This window comes from Capricornis sumatraensis, chromosome 8, assembly GCF_032405125.1.
Source record: "Capricornis sumatraensis isolate serow.1 chromosome 8, serow.2, whole genome shotgun sequence".
Taxonomy (NCBI): Eukaryota; Metazoa; Chordata; class Mammalia; order Artiodactyla; family Bovidae; genus Capricornis; species Capricornis sumatraensis.
This window is the reverse complement of record NC_091076.1, coordinates 111,159,081-111,173,341: the sequence shown is the minus strand read 5'-3', so window position 1 is coordinate 111,173,341 and position 14,261 is coordinate 111,159,081. Positions and strand designations below refer to the sequence as shown.

Genomic DNA, 14,261 nt, shown 5'->3' with positions numbered 1-14,261 from the left:
GCGATGAGATGAATTGACACCTGCTACATTAGACTGCTGCTGCTGCTGCTAAGTTGCTTCAGTCGTGTCTGACTCTGTGCGGCCCCACAGATGGCAGCCCACGAGTCTCCCCCATCCCTGGGATTCTCCAGTCAAGAACACTGGAGTGGGTTGCCATTTCCTTCTCCAATGCGAGAAAGTGAAAAGTCGAAGTGAAGTCGCTCAGTCGTGCCCGACTCTTAGTGACCCCATGGACTGCAGCCCACCAGGCTCCTCCGTCCATGGGATTTTCCAGGCAAGAGCACTGGAGTAGGTGCTACATTAGGCTAAAGACATGTGTGTCCTGTGAAGAGGATGCAATTTTAGATTTTTCGGTGAACTAGGTTGCTGTTTAGGCATTGTCATGTGTGAGTCTCTTCTGTGAGCCCATGGACTTAGCCCACCAGGATTCCCAGTCCATGGGGTTCTCCAAGCAAGAATACTGGACTGGGCCGCCATTGCCTTCTCTGGAGAATCTTCCCACCCAGGGATCAAATCCGAGTCTTCTGCATTGGAAAGGGGATTCTTTACAGTAAGCCACCAGGGTAGCCCCACCACGGGCTGTTAATTACCACCTAATCTCCTTAAATTTGAGGAGGGTGGCTTTTATACTTTGTTAGAACTGGGGTCTGTTGAATTTTGTCCTTCAGTTCAGTTCAGTTCAGTTGCTCAGTCGTGTCCGACTCTGTGACCCCATGAATCGCAGCATGCCTGGCCTCCCTGTCCTTAGGTAAATGTCTCCATCCTGGGACACAGTCTTCACTCCTAGCATGAACATTTAAGGGCTTCAGTGGAAAACACGAAGTGTTTATCAGGCCTGTCTAGCTTAATAGCATTCACACTGTGAGCTCCACGTCCCTTCCTTGCTGAGCCCTTCAGACTTCTGTGGGGAAACCGGTCTCTCCGCCGCACGCCCGTTCTGGGCTCACTCCAGTTAGCACTTAGAATTCGTCGGGATGCTCTGCACACCTCGGGCCGACGCTGGGTTGACGGGGTCTCTGCGGTCCCCTCCCCAGGCGGAGCCCGAGCCTGCGACGGGAGCGTCGGCCCCGAGCGGCACCACGAGCGCCCCCTCATCTTCGACCTGGAAGCTGACCGCGCGGAGGCCGCGCCCCTGGACCAGGGCGGCGCGGAGTACCGGGCGGTGCTGCCCAGGGTCGCGGCGGCTCTCGCCGGCGTCCTCGCCGACATCGCCCGCGACCGCGTCTCGCGGGCGGATTACAGCCAGGACCCTTCCGTGCGGCCCTGCTGCGACCCCCGCCGCCCCGCCTGCCGCTGCCGGGCCGCGTGAGGGACACACTGAGCCAGGACGCCGGCGCTTGCCCCCGCCGCCGCCCCGCGCGCTCCGAAGCCAAGGCCCCGAGCTGTTCCGCGGTCACCGCTCTGCGTCCCCGTCTGAGAGCGCACCGCGCCCGCGCTGCGAGCAAAGGCAGCGAGTCAGGAGTCAGACCAGCCTCGGAACTTGGGCGATTATGTAACCGGACTCGCAGAATGACGCTGAAGGAGACCAGGAGAGACGTGAAGATGCCTGCCTGGACCAGGACGTGACCCCGAGCAGCGCACAACACGCTGCAGTTCCTTTTTCTTTTTTTAAATGTACCCGGTTTTGCTGGTCCTTTGATCGGAGGCCCGTGCCCTCTGGCGTCTGGAGCAGCCCCGCCCCGCCTTTCCTGCGCCCGCAGGCCACCTGGGAGCTTGTGACTGTGCTGATTGCGACCAAGCAGCGGGGTGCGACCGGAGACGCTCCGCGGCCGGGAGGCTCCCCTAGGGACGCTGGGGCAGAGCGGACACCTGACGTAGGTCCGCTTGTCTCTGAGCGGAGGAGCCACAGAAGCGTCCCCACCTCCCTCCATCCCTTCCACAGGCAAATGTCTGTACTCTGTAGATTTTAGGGATTCTTCCTGCCTCCTCAAACCACAAACTAAAATTTTAAAGCCTCAAACGTGCATTGCCATGATTTTATTATTAGTGTCCTAGATGGGACTGAAAGGTCATGAATGGTTTATTCCGATCACTGCAAACACCTTTTGCCTGGCCACAACAGCCTGAGTCACATAGACGGAATACAGTTCCGAGAGGTGTTCCTATAGGTACATCTTATACACAGCATACATGTTCAAAAGGATGCCCTCGTTAACGTAAAATTGGGGTTGTCGATGGATACGGTTCGTTCCCGTGGATGCTGCAGCTGGGACACACTTTCCAGGGCAGGCCGTGGGTCTGTGCCGGCCCCCGCGCCCACCAGCTGAGAACCGCGTCCCGGGGCTTCTGTCCCCCCCGCTGCTCACTCAGCCGCCTGCCTGTCCATCTTCCTCGTCTGCTCCAGAACCACCTGACCCGGGCGGCCCTGCTGCCCGTCAGGACGGTGTGGCTTTGTCCTGCTGACCTCCACGGCACGAAGTGATCTGCCGAAATCAAAACACAGCGGCCTTACCCTTTCTGGGGGGTGCTGGCAGGTGAGCGGCGTGCCGGCGGGTCAGTGTCCACACGGGGCTGGTGGAGGTTCCCCATCTGTCAGTCCACAGACCGACCCTTGCGTGTGGCCACAGGGGTCACCTGTCTTCTTTAGATGCAGAAAATACTATTTGTAAAAAATACATATGTGTGTGTGCATGTTCGGTTTTCTCTCTTTGCGACCCCACAGACTGCAGCCCACCAGGCCCCTCTGTCCATGGGATTCTCCAGGCAAGAACACTGGAGTGGGTTGCCATTTCCTCCCCCAGGGGATCTTTCCAACCCAGGGATCGAACCAGGTCTCCTGCACTGCAAGCCGATTTTTTTTTAACCGTCTGAGCTACCAGGGAAGCCCAAAATATATATGCATATTGACATGTATACGTGTATTTTCCTTACAGGCTCATCTTACTGGTAAACGCAGACTGCTAAGTCACTGTGAAAAAGTCAGTAAACACCCTTGGTCCCAATTCCTTCACTCCTGCTCCCAAGAGTAAGACGAACATCAGAAAATATGCAGACTCACCAAGGGCGACTTGTTACTGACCCAAAGCTGCTCCCTTCCCGAATACAGCATCTTTCCGAGGGACCGGAAATGATCGGTCCGCCTTTCTCTCACTGTGCTCAGAGCAAAGTAAATCCCAAGGAGGGAAGCGGGATGGTACCCAGCCAAGTGCCAGTGTGTTTGAAGAGGAAGATCAGCAGCGACTATACAGGGACCCCTCGGGATTATCCGGGTAAACCTCCGCTCCTGTCTGTGAGCTACTAAGACCCCAGGATGCGTCAGGATCCCGGAGCGCCTTTAGGAATGTGGGTAGAGATGAGACTTCTGGGCTGGTGTTTGTAACGGGCCTGGCACTTCAGGACAGGCAGAGAGAGAAGTGTCTAGACTCTCCGGGGATGATCACAGCCAGCAAGGGCGTGACTGAGACAGCCCCTCTCATGAGAACGTACCAGGCCTCTGACCTGCCCGCTCATTACCTGCTGCTGTGCCTGCAGCCTCAGGGCAGGGCTGGGGGCCGATGGCCCCTGCAAGTCCTCCCGCCGTCTCTGCACAATTTTGGGGGCTGCTTCAAAATCACTAGGGCCTGACGAGCATTCCAGGGAACCTCTTTCGGTGACGGACACTCCCACTCGTGTATAAATAAGAGGTCTCCATGCAATTTAAAGCAGCTTCCACTCATCTGGTCCTGACTCGGGAGACGGGACGACTGGCTCGTCCCAGGCTCCCTGGCATGGCCTAAGCAGACAGGCCTCCCATTTTGTCGCTAATTCTCAAGCATCTCCAGTTTTTTGTTTTGTTTTTTTTTTTACTCCAAATGATGTATCAAATAACAGGTACACCAAATAACATGGGGTACCTTTAATTTGATACAGGTTTTCTTTGGCAAGAGATCACCTCTGAATGCCAATACCCAGGGTAATCCGGTTCTGTAAATATAAGAGGCCTCCAGGTCTGCTCTGGTTACAGTGGAGAGTCTCACAGTCCAATCATCTTTTAGAGCAGCCCCAGACTTTTACAACTGCTGATGACGGGTAGGAAGGTCCCATAAGCCACTGCGTCTGACCTGCTCTGGGTTCCAAGGATGCAACTTCAGGACCCAGATGCCAAGTTTTGGGGAACAGAAAAGCTCCCTCTGTAGTGAAGAGGGGCGAGAGAACCCCCAAAGCAAAACAACTGCCCTACTGGGAGGCGTTGAGCCAACAAATGTTTTTAAATGCACAGTTTTAACGATGACTGCTTTCTGGCCCTGAAATGTCAGCTTCACTTGTTGGCACTCTGTGTGACAACCTATAAAAAGCCAAAAATCTCCGTCTCACGCAGCACCCCGTGGAGCCTTTTGGGAAATGACGAATGTGGCCTTTCAGCCCCTGCACGAAGGGCCCATGGCAGCTTTTTGTTTTGTATTTTTTGGCTGTAACATGGGGCATATGAGATCTTAATTCCTCGACCAGAGATCACACCTGCACCCCTGCGTGAGAAGCGTGGAATCTTAAGCACTGGACCACCAGGGAGGCCCCCTCCCTTTCTTTCCTCTGCGTAGACTGTCCTACAGATCCATGCAAGAGAGAAGCCGGACCCGCCCTCCATCCTCTTGCAAATGGAATCCACCTGGCATGAAATCGGCACTGAGAGAAAACACCGGCCCCCAAGACCTGTGCCCCAGCGGCTGCCCCTCTCTGCCTCCAGGAGGGACGGTCAGGGAGCCCTCCATGTTTAGGCCTAAACACTGCTTCCATTTCGAGATGATTCCAAGCTGACCGTCTGGGCTGCTCTCTAACTAAAGCTCACAAGAGGGGCTCTCTGCTGCCCCGAACAGAAGCTTGAAGGCTCAGAACCAGGGGCACAAGCTTCTCGTTTCCCAAGATGTGAGAAGGACCCCTGCCCAGCGCCCAGCCCAGCCTGGGGTACCCCCGCTGCCCACAGGGCTGAAGCAGGGAATGGGGGTGGCCGGGCTAGAGGGGCCGGGGGTGGGGGAGGTCCCAGCTGACACGTGGCTCTGCAGGGTCTGTCAGAGAGGAGGGGCTGAGGGCCCAGTGCTGTCAGAGCGTCACCTTTAGCACGAGGGCGCTAGGACATGAGGTGCCCCGGGAAAAGGAGTTTACACGGGCAGGTTCCTCCTCTGTGAGCTGCGAAGACACAGCTAAAGAAGCGGAACTGAGGCCTGGTCTCTGAACGGGGGAGGCCGCAAGACCGCCTGGGAGAGAACGCACCATCCTAACACTCGGGTGGGCTGGTTTGGGTGGAGGCCCACCACACGCTAAACCCCGCTGGCCTCCCGGGTGTCCCGGCAGGATTAGGTGGTGCGGAGCAGACAACCGGGAAGAGGCTCCGCCCGGGCGGAGGGGAGGGCCCGTCCAGGCGCAGGGACCCAGCTCTAGGGGTGTCCAGTGCTCACAGGAGGGAACTCCTTCTCGTCGTCCAGACAAATCGGTCCCGTTGCAAACTCGTGTTCGGGAATGACCTCCCCGCGGAGCGCCCCGCCGTCCTCCGAGTAACCTGCAGAACGGCAGTGAGGCGTGAGAGACACTGGGGGCGCTGATCTCAGGCCTAGGTCGCGGCCCGCCCACCTGGCACCGTGACCACCCAGGCCCCGCGGCCCGCCCACCTGGCACCGTGACCACCCAGGCCCCGCGGCCCGCCCACCTGGCACCGTGACCACCCAGGCCCCGCGGCCCGCCCACCTGGCACCGTGACCACCCAGGCCCCGCGGCCCGCCCACCTGGCACCGTGACCACCCAGGCCCCGCGGCCCGCCCACCTGGCACCGTGACCACCCAGGCCCCCGGGTCCGCCCACCCGGCACCGTGACCACCCAGGCCCCCGGGGCCCGCTCACCCGGCACGGTAGAGGCTGCGGACGCGCTCGGTCTGGCTACCGTCGCGGCGTAAGACTGAGGTAAGGGTGGTCTGAGGTCGTTTTCTTTATTCTCTTCGCCGGTTCCTGAGCCCAGCAAGCTACCGGCAGCGATGGAGGGGGCAGGGAGAGACGAGCGGTCACCTCCCGCCCAGGACACCTCCCGAGGAAGCGCGGGGGAGGCCGGGCCTGGCCCCGGGTTCAGGCGCAGCCCCCCGTCAGCTCCCCGGACCAGCACACCCTCCGACGGCCGGGTCAGTCGCGAACGTCCCAGCCCTGGTTCCGGAACCTGCGCCCACCTGTGCGCACCAGGCGGGGATGCGCAGGCCGGCTCTCCAGGGGGCCCAAGCGAGGGGCGTCCTGCCCGCAGACGGCAGGAGAGGTCTCCGTTCAGTTTGGCAAACACGTCCCAGGGACTCCGGGGAAAGAGGGGCCGGCAGGGCGGGGCCAGCAGGGATAGCCCGGCATGCGTGCTGCTGAGTCAAGGGAGCCCGGCGCCCAGCGGGCCCCCCGCACCCCGGGACACCCTCCGCGCACCAAGGGGCCCCGCACCCCGGAGCCCCCAGCATTCTGGCCCCCCTCTGCACCCGCACCCCCGCACCCCTGTGTCCCCTCGCACCTGCACCTCACACCCGAGTGCCCTCCCGCACCCCGGGGCCCCGCACCCTGACCCCGCACCCTGGCGGCCCCCGGCCCCCGCCCCCCACACCCCAGCGGCCCCCCACACCCCAGCGGCCCCACACATACCCCGCACCTCGCACCCCCAGCACCCGGGCCCCCCCTGCTCTGGGCTCCGGGGACGCGACAGCGAGTCCTGAAAGCCCAGCTTTCTGACAGCTGGCCTCTTCACCTGTGGGTCTTGATTAGGACACAGTCTCCTCCGTCCTGAGGGTCCAGGTTGTAGACATAAAGGTGCCCACTGGATGAGACGACCAGGAGCCGCGGCAGCTTCTGGATCCTGAGGGCCGAGAAGACACGCGCCGCGGTGCCCGCGCGTGTGTGGGCTCAGACGTTTCCAGGGGCCGAGGCCCGCCCTTCCTCCCCCCTCCCTTCCCCGCCCCCAGCGCCCGGTCCCACCCTCCACACGCCAGAGGCCGGCCGGCCCGGAGCCTGGGTTGCTGGAGCTGTCCTTGCCGGCTTGTCTTTGAATGTAATTGTGTGGATGAGACAAAAGATCGAACCTGACCCTGCACAGCAGGCCGAGAGGGGTGCTGCCTCTGCCTTTACCAGTGAAGGAAACGGCGTGGGCGGTGGGGGGGGCGGTGGGGTAAACTGGCCCCGAGCGACAAGGGCTCAGTTCAGTTCAGTTCAATTCAGTCGCTCAGTCGTGTCCGATTCTTTGCGACCCCATGAATTGCAGCATGCCAGGCTTCCCTGTCCATCACCAACTCCCGGAATTTACTCAAACTCATGTCCATCGAGTCAGTGATGCCATCCAGCCGTCTCATCCTCTGTCGTCCCCTTCTCCTCCTGCCCCCAATCCCTCCCAGCATGAGGGTCTTTTCCAGTGAGTCAACTCTTCGCGTGAGCTGGCCAAAGTATTGGAGTTTCAGCTTCAGCATCTGTCCTTCCAATGAACACCCAGGACTGATCTTTAGGATGGACTGGTTGGATCTCCTTGCAATCCAAGGGACTCTCGAGTCTTCTCCAGCACCACAGTTCAAAAGCATCAATTCTTCAGTGCTCAGCTTTCGTCACAGTCCAACTCTCACATCCATACATGACCACTAGAAAAACCATAGCCTTGACTACACGGACCTTTGTTGGCAAAATAATGTCTCTGCTTTTGAATATGCTGTCTAGGTTGGTCATAACTTTACTTCCAAGGAGTAAGCATCTTTTAATTTCATGGCTGTAATCACCATCTGCAGTGATTTTGTAGCCCCCCAAAATAAAGTCAGCCACTGTTTCCCATTTCCCCATCTATTTCCCATGAAGTGATGGGACCAGATGCCATGATCTTCATTTTCTGAATGTTGAGCTTTAAGCCAACTTTTTCACTCTCCTCTTTCACTTTCATCAAGAGGCTTTTTAGTTCCTCTTCACTTTCTGCCATAAGAGTGATGTCGTCTCTATATCTGAGGTTACTGATGGGGGCTAGTTTTACAAAAATCTTTCCAGTGTTCAGCTTTAACAGTCACGCTTAAAGGTCTTAGATAAGACGTCTGTCCACCCCACAGGAGTTTGGACCTGGACTTTGGAACTAGAGCTTTTTTACATAAATCCATAGAAATGGGAACCGTCTTCAAGACAGTATCACTGGAATGAGGAGTTTAAAACTTCCGTGCCAGCTTGCAGCTGCCCTCGAGGAGAAGAGACCAACCAGGCAGACACTGGCTGATGGGGAGGGGCGGCTTGGATGGAAGGCGGCGAGGTGGAGTGGGGGGGCGGGCCTGCCTTCACTTGCCCTTCCTGGCTCCCTTCTCTCGCTCTCCCTTAAACACCTTTGCATGTCTGGGGCACCCCACACTCTGGGAAATGAACCAGTGAGGGTTTCTGCCTGGTGGGGGCGGGGGTGGGGTGGACGGGCTGGACTTACGTGGCGAGGGTGCAGATGTTCCTGTGGCCGGAGAAGCCCAGACGCCCGGTGGCAAAGGCCCTGTCCTGGTTCATCATGTCGGACACCTGGGTGGGGAGGTAGTTGGATGCAGCCAGGAACATCTTCCCCACGTAGCCGGTCCAAGTTGAGGGCTCCTCGGGTCGGCTGGGGAGCAAGGCGAGCGAGGGTGAGACCGAGACCCTCCGCGGCCGTCCAACACCCGCGGCCTCCGAACGGGAAGCGCCCGTGCCCTGCTGTGACATCCTGCCCACGATGGCTGGGGACGTGCCCTTCTGGCCATGCCCCGAGGGCTCGTGTGTTCCGGGGAGTGGCTCCAGGCGCATCAGCCTCTCTCCATTCAGGAGATGGAAACTGATGATGGCTCTGATTTCTAGGCTGCGGGGAGGGGGGCTGGGGAGAGGGAGAAGGAGTCGGTCCCTGACCGCTGTAACAAGTCCAGGCCTGTTCTGGGCTCACCCAGAAAAGAACAGGCCGATCTCAGAGTCAGACCTCGAGGCCAGACTGTGTGGGCAGTGAACCCTGGGGGCGAGAGGCCTGCGCGGTGTTGCGTTACTGTCCCGAGCCACCTGGGTGGGCGCCGGGATGCTCACAGGTGGGGGAGTCCACGGGGCCTGCTGCGCCCCCTGCAGCCGCCACCTGCGCCCCATCCCAGGGTCTCTGCCAGACAGGAGGGTGGGGGATGGGGCGGCTCCGCCGTGAGCTGGCAGTGGACGCGATGCACACCTGCCTCAGCGCTGGGCAGGACAGACGCGCACGCGGGGCAACCCGCTGAGGCTGCAGGACCGACAAGGGGACACGGGACGGACGGGGGGACGCGGGACAGACGGGGGCGGGACGCGGGGCGGACTTGGGGGGGAGATGTGGGGAGGACGCTGGGGGGGAGATGTGGGGCGGATGGGTGGACGCGGGACAGATTGGGGGACGCGGGACGGATTGGGGGACGCGGAACGGATTGGGGGACGCGGAACGGATTGGGGGACGCGGAACGGATTGGGGGACGCGGAACGGATTGGGGGACGCGGGATGGATTGGGGGCCGTGGGACAGATGGGGGCGGGGCGGACCGGGTGGACGCGGGACGGACGGGGGGGGGATGTGGGGCAGACTGGGGGCATGCCGGATGTATGGATGTACGCAGGACAGACGGGGGCGGGATGCGGGGCGGACTGGGCGGGGAGACGTGGGGCAGACGGGGGCGGGACGTGGGGCAGACCGGGGGAACGCGGGACAGACAGTGGAGACACGGACAGTCGGGGAAGCGGCCCCAGCTCAGGCCTCTGGGGTTTGCTTCTCGCCGTCACCACCTGGACATCCCCTGGCCACGGGGTCTCGTCCGCAGGCGCCCAGCGCTCCCAGGCCCATGTCCTCCCAGCGTCCTGGCTTCGCAGACAGGCCTGCGGTCCCTGGGGCTCCGCGCCGAGGGGCCGGGGTCTACAGAGGCCCCGGCTGCACTCAGGCCCCGCATCTGAGGCAGACGCAGCACAGACGTGCGGAGAGAAGACGTGAGCGTGTCCGCGGGGACGCCCAGCCGGGGGCCGCCGGGAGCACGGCCGGGGTGCTCCTCCCCGGGAAGCGGGGCCTTCGGGTCGCCTGCTCGGAGGACTGAAGCAGCCACACCGCCGGGCGGGCGCACGGTAGGTGCTCTCTCGTAATGGAGTCTCTGGGGCTGCAGTGAGCAGGAGGCTTTGGGGGGAGTCCCAGGCTCGGCCCTGAGGCAGGTCTGATTCAGAATCGGGGTGAGGGGCTGGTGGGAAGACAGGTCGGATGCAGAGACAGACACGGAGCCGGAGTCAGCGCCCCGGTGGAGGAGGCAGGGAGGCCTGACGCAGCTAGAGAGGAGTCCCTGTGCCACCACTGAGCCCAGCGCGGCCCGAGAAACACAGACACTGTTTCAGACGCCCTGACCGCTGCACGGTGGGCCGCGAGCGTGAGCTGCTCCGCGCCGTGAAGTCTTTGACATCGACAAGCGCGCCCGGGCTGCAGTCCAGCACAGGCTCTCCCCGCCCAGGGTCAGCCTTGGGCCCTGGAGGCCCAGGCAGGCGTGCGGTGCTGGAGAGGAAGCACTCAGGCAGACCGTGGGGATGCTGCCAACTCAGATCCAGTCCCCACAACACAGTGTGTCGCACACCTGGTTTGTTTTTCCCGTGTGTGATGGTGATGCTCACGCACTCTTGCAGCCTGGTAAGAGTGCACTGGCGTGATGTCTAAAAACAGCGTCCGTGCCTTTATTTAAAGCATGCCTTATCGCTAAAAGCTGCCGACCATCACCTGGGCCCTCTGCTGCTGCTGCTAAGTCACTTCAGTCGTGTCCAACTCTGTGCGACCCCATAGACGGCAGCCCACCAGGCTCCCCCGTCCCTGGGATTCTCCAGGCAAGAATACTGCAGTGGGTTGCCATTTCCTTCTCCAATGCATGAAAGTGAAAAGTGAAAGTTAAGTCACTCAGTCGTGTCCGACTCCTAGCGACCCCATGGACTGCAGCCCGCCAGGCTCCTCCGTCCATGGGATTTTCCAGGCAACAGTACCAGAGTGGGTGCCACCGCCTTCTCTGCACCTGAGCCCTCAGCGAGTCATAAATCCTTTTGCAATCCTCACACCAAAGGTCACTGAAGACAGACCACCGTGACAAACGGAACAATCACGCCGAAGTGTGAAATACGCTCAGGACGACCGAAAGGCGACCGAGAGACAGAAAGCAGCAGACGCCGGGGGAGGCAGCTCAGGCGGCAGAGCGGCCACAGAGCTTCAGTTTTAAAAGTTCAGCAGGGGCAAAGCAGGTCCACGCTCAAGGCTCCAGCACAAGGCTGGCCTGAGCATCGCGGTACTGACAATGAGACTGGCAAACGCTTAGTTGGTTTCCCTCTGAGCCCAGCGCTACACTACAGGGAACCTGCTAGAGACTTCACATGCACACACGATTGTTGTTACGTCAGGCTCTGCAGACGAGGACACGGGCCTCCAGTCACAGCAGCTCGCCTGCCTGCGGTCTCCTGCCCAGGGGAGCGCGGCTGCGGCTCAGGAGGCAGCCCCCGAGCCCCGGGGATCACCCTGAGTCTGCCACTGACACACTCACCACGTTGGTGGAGACAGCAAGTAACACGGGCTAGTGGCCTTAGCAGAGAAGTCAGGGGGCGCTGGTCAGACCAGGACCCCGCTCCTCTCGTCCAGCAGTCCCCAGCCTTTTGGGCACCAGGGCCTGGATTTGTGGAAGGCAGTTCTTCCACGGACTAAGGGTGAGGGGGTGGTTTGGGGATGATTCAAGCCCAGGTGGCACTAATGTGGGTTCGATCCCTGGGTCGGGAAGATGCCCTGGAGGAGGGCATGGCAACCTACTCCAGTATTCTGGCCTGGAAGAGTCCCATGGACAGAGGAGCCTGGCGGGCTGCAGCCCATGGGGTCACACAGAGTTGGACACGACTGAAGCGGCTTAGCCTGCATGTACGCAAGCACGTCCCATCGACTGTGCACTTTATCTCTGGCTTAACACCGCCACTGGCCTGATGGGAGGAGCCCGATCCTCGGCCCGCAGGTGGGCCCCGCTCTGGTCTCCCGGGTGTTTCCGGTCCTACCTGTTGGAGAGATGCTCCAGCTTGAAGATGTGCACGGTCTCCGTGTTGCTGGAGGCGCAGAGGAACTGCGAGTCCATGCTGAAAGCCAGGGAGCTGATGGTCACGTACCTGCAGACACAGCCATGGGGGAGGGTGAGCCCGGCAACGAGCGAGGCGAGCGGCCTCCTGCTTGGAAGTCAGCTTCAGAAGAAAACAGACACCTAAACGTATCCCGGAGAGTCTGGGCGCAGGTGGACCTCGTTGCATTGGGCTTCACTTCGTGATGGCTGCAGACTGTGATTTTTATGAACTGGGGGCTCGTGGGGCCCTGCGTGGAGCTTGTCCTCTGGGGCGGTCTTCCCCACAGCATGTGCTGTGTCTCTGGGTCACGTTTCGGTCACGCTTCACGTATCTTAAGCTTTTCCATGATTATTCTATTTGTCATGGTGATCTGTCACCAGTGATCCTTGGTGTGACAGTTATGAAAGGACTGACTCGCTAAAGGCTCACGTGACGGTCAGCATTGTTTAGCAGCGAGACATACTTTAAAATCCAGGCCTGGACCCTGGTTTTTAGGGCTTCCCAGGTGGCCCCAGCAGTAAAGAACCCCCCTGCCAGTGCAGGAGACACAAGAGACTCGGGTTCAAGCCCCGGGTCGGGAAGATCCCCTGGAGGAGGGCGTGGCAGCCCACTCCAGTATTGCTGCCTGGAGAATCCCATGGACAGGGGAGCCTGGTGGCCTACAGTCCACGGGGTCGTCAAGTCGGACACGACTGAAGCGACTAAGCACACGCCGACACACACAGTGAGCACAGACCTTTTCATCCCTCTCCGGAACTCATAGAGCTTCTGCCCGTCGGGAACAGAGAACACCCGGATGACGGTGCCCTGCAAGAGAGAGCAGGTGGGCATTTCTTCCTGCAGACCTGCCCCTTTGGAGGGGAGCTTGCTGGGTTGGTCTGGAGCATCTGACCCCGGAGAGAAAACACGGAGGGCTGTCCACGTGCCGTGTAAGCTGCCCTTGGAAGGTGACTTGAACACCCTCTGTCTCCCTGTCCTCCCCACCTAAGCCCAAGGCGCTGGCTGCTTCATCCGTCTGCTGTGGCTTCCCAGAACCCTGATCTGTCTGTGAGGACGGGCACGCGGGTTCTTGGTCAGACCGCGAGGCTCTGGGCAGAGCTGCTCACGTCCTGCACGCAGAGGCCCTGCAGAGATGATAGATGAGGCGGCACTCGCAGGGGCCGAGGGCCTCCCTCTGAAGTGAGTTCCGAGCGCTGGTGCCACGGTCCCCCCCAGCAGCTCCTTGGCGCCTGGGGCCCTCCGCACCCCTGGCAGAGGGGGGCTCCCAAGGACATGGCTGTGGGCAGCACTTACCTTCTCAGAGGCGCTGGCCAGCCTGGAGCCCGAGGAGTTGAAGGCGATGGCGGCCAGCATGCCCTCGTGGGCAGCAATGGTGCAGACGGCCTTCTGTTGGCGACAGGGACGGCGGGTCGATGGCGGGACGCGGGGGTGCCGTCCACCTCCCGCCCCTCCCCCTTCCTTCCGAGACGCCCGCCCCCCTTTGCTGGGCTCTCCGGGCTCCGCCGGGTGGTCTGGGTCCAGGTTCTACTTCGAGGCGGCTGCGCTTCTGTCCCTTCTGCCCTCGGGGAGACGGTGACCAGCCGTGGGGCTGATGCACCTCTGGGGCCCGGCTCCGGGGAGCTCGGCGGGCAGGGGCAGCACAGGCGCAGGCGGCGCAGGCCGCACCGCGGCCCGCAGGACACGCGTCACCCCCATCTGTCTGCCTCGTGGCGACGTGGACGCGTGGCGACGGGCGCAGAGCGCGTGACCGCCCCGTGCACACCCAGGGCTGCGGCCGGGGCCGCGCGCGCGCCCCTCAGCCGGAGCTGACCACGCGGCCGCGCGGACTTACCAGGGAGTGTCCGTCGTAGAGCACAATCTCGCCCGTGGTCAGGCTCCCGGGGTAGGCCACGTAGGAATTGGAATGGTTGATGGAGAGCGCGCACAGACCTGGCGGAGGAAGCCCAGTGAGCGGCCGGGTGCGCGGGGCCGCGCGGGGGAGCAGCCCCGGAGCGGCTGGGTCCGCGGGAGCCGGGCGGAGGGCCGGGCCGGGGAGAGCGGCCCCCAGTCGGCTGGCTCCCCGGGGCCGGCGGGGGCCGGGCGGAGAGCAGGGACCGCGGGCCGCCGTCCGCACGCGGCAGGGCCGCAGCGCCACCTGCTGGCGAGGGAGGCGCCGCCCCGCACCCCCGGACGCGCAGTGACTCTTCTCCAAGGGCCGCGCGAGCTGAGCTCCCAGGGGAGACCGTGTCCACGCGCAGCTGAGCG

At 61.5% G+C, this 14,261-nt stretch overlaps 2 protein-coding genes across 2 annotated transcripts in view; one reads left to right on the top strand and one right to left on the bottom strand.

Annotated features, from left to right (window-relative positions):
• The window catches only part of ARSG (arylsulfatase G), a 101,410-nt gene extending 100,101 nt beyond the window's left edge, over window positions 1–1,309 (top strand). The window contains exon 12 of the mRNA XM_068978939.1: window positions 1,035–1,309. Coding sequence (XP_068835040.1) covers window positions 1,035–1,309 — 275 coding nt within the window. The remainder of the gene's footprint in view (window positions 1–1,034) is intronic.
• Window positions 1,310–1,985: 676 nt separating this feature from the next.
• The window catches only part of WIPI1 (WD repeat domain, phosphoinositide interacting 1), a 28,618-nt gene continuing 16,342 nt past the window's right edge, over window positions 1,986–14,261 (bottom strand). The window contains exons 5-13 of the mRNA XM_068978938.1: window positions 13,849–13,946; window positions 13,311–13,403; window positions 12,754–12,824; window positions 11,958–12,065; window positions 8,369–8,533; window positions 6,680–6,787; window positions 5,812–5,930; window positions 5,373–5,473; window positions 1,986–2,423 (exon numbers count right to left, since the gene is read on the bottom strand). Coding sequence (XP_068835039.1) covers window positions 2,376–2,423; window positions 5,373–5,473; window positions 5,812–5,930; window positions 6,680–6,787; window positions 8,369–8,533; window positions 11,958–12,065; window positions 12,754–12,824; window positions 13,311–13,403; window positions 13,849–13,946 — 911 coding nt within the window. The 3' untranslated portion in view covers window positions 1,986–2,375. The remainder of the gene's footprint in view (window positions 2,424–5,372; window positions 5,474–5,811; window positions 5,931–6,679; window positions 6,788–8,368; window positions 8,534–11,957; window positions 12,066–12,753; window positions 12,825–13,310; window positions 13,404–13,848; window positions 13,947–14,261) is intronic.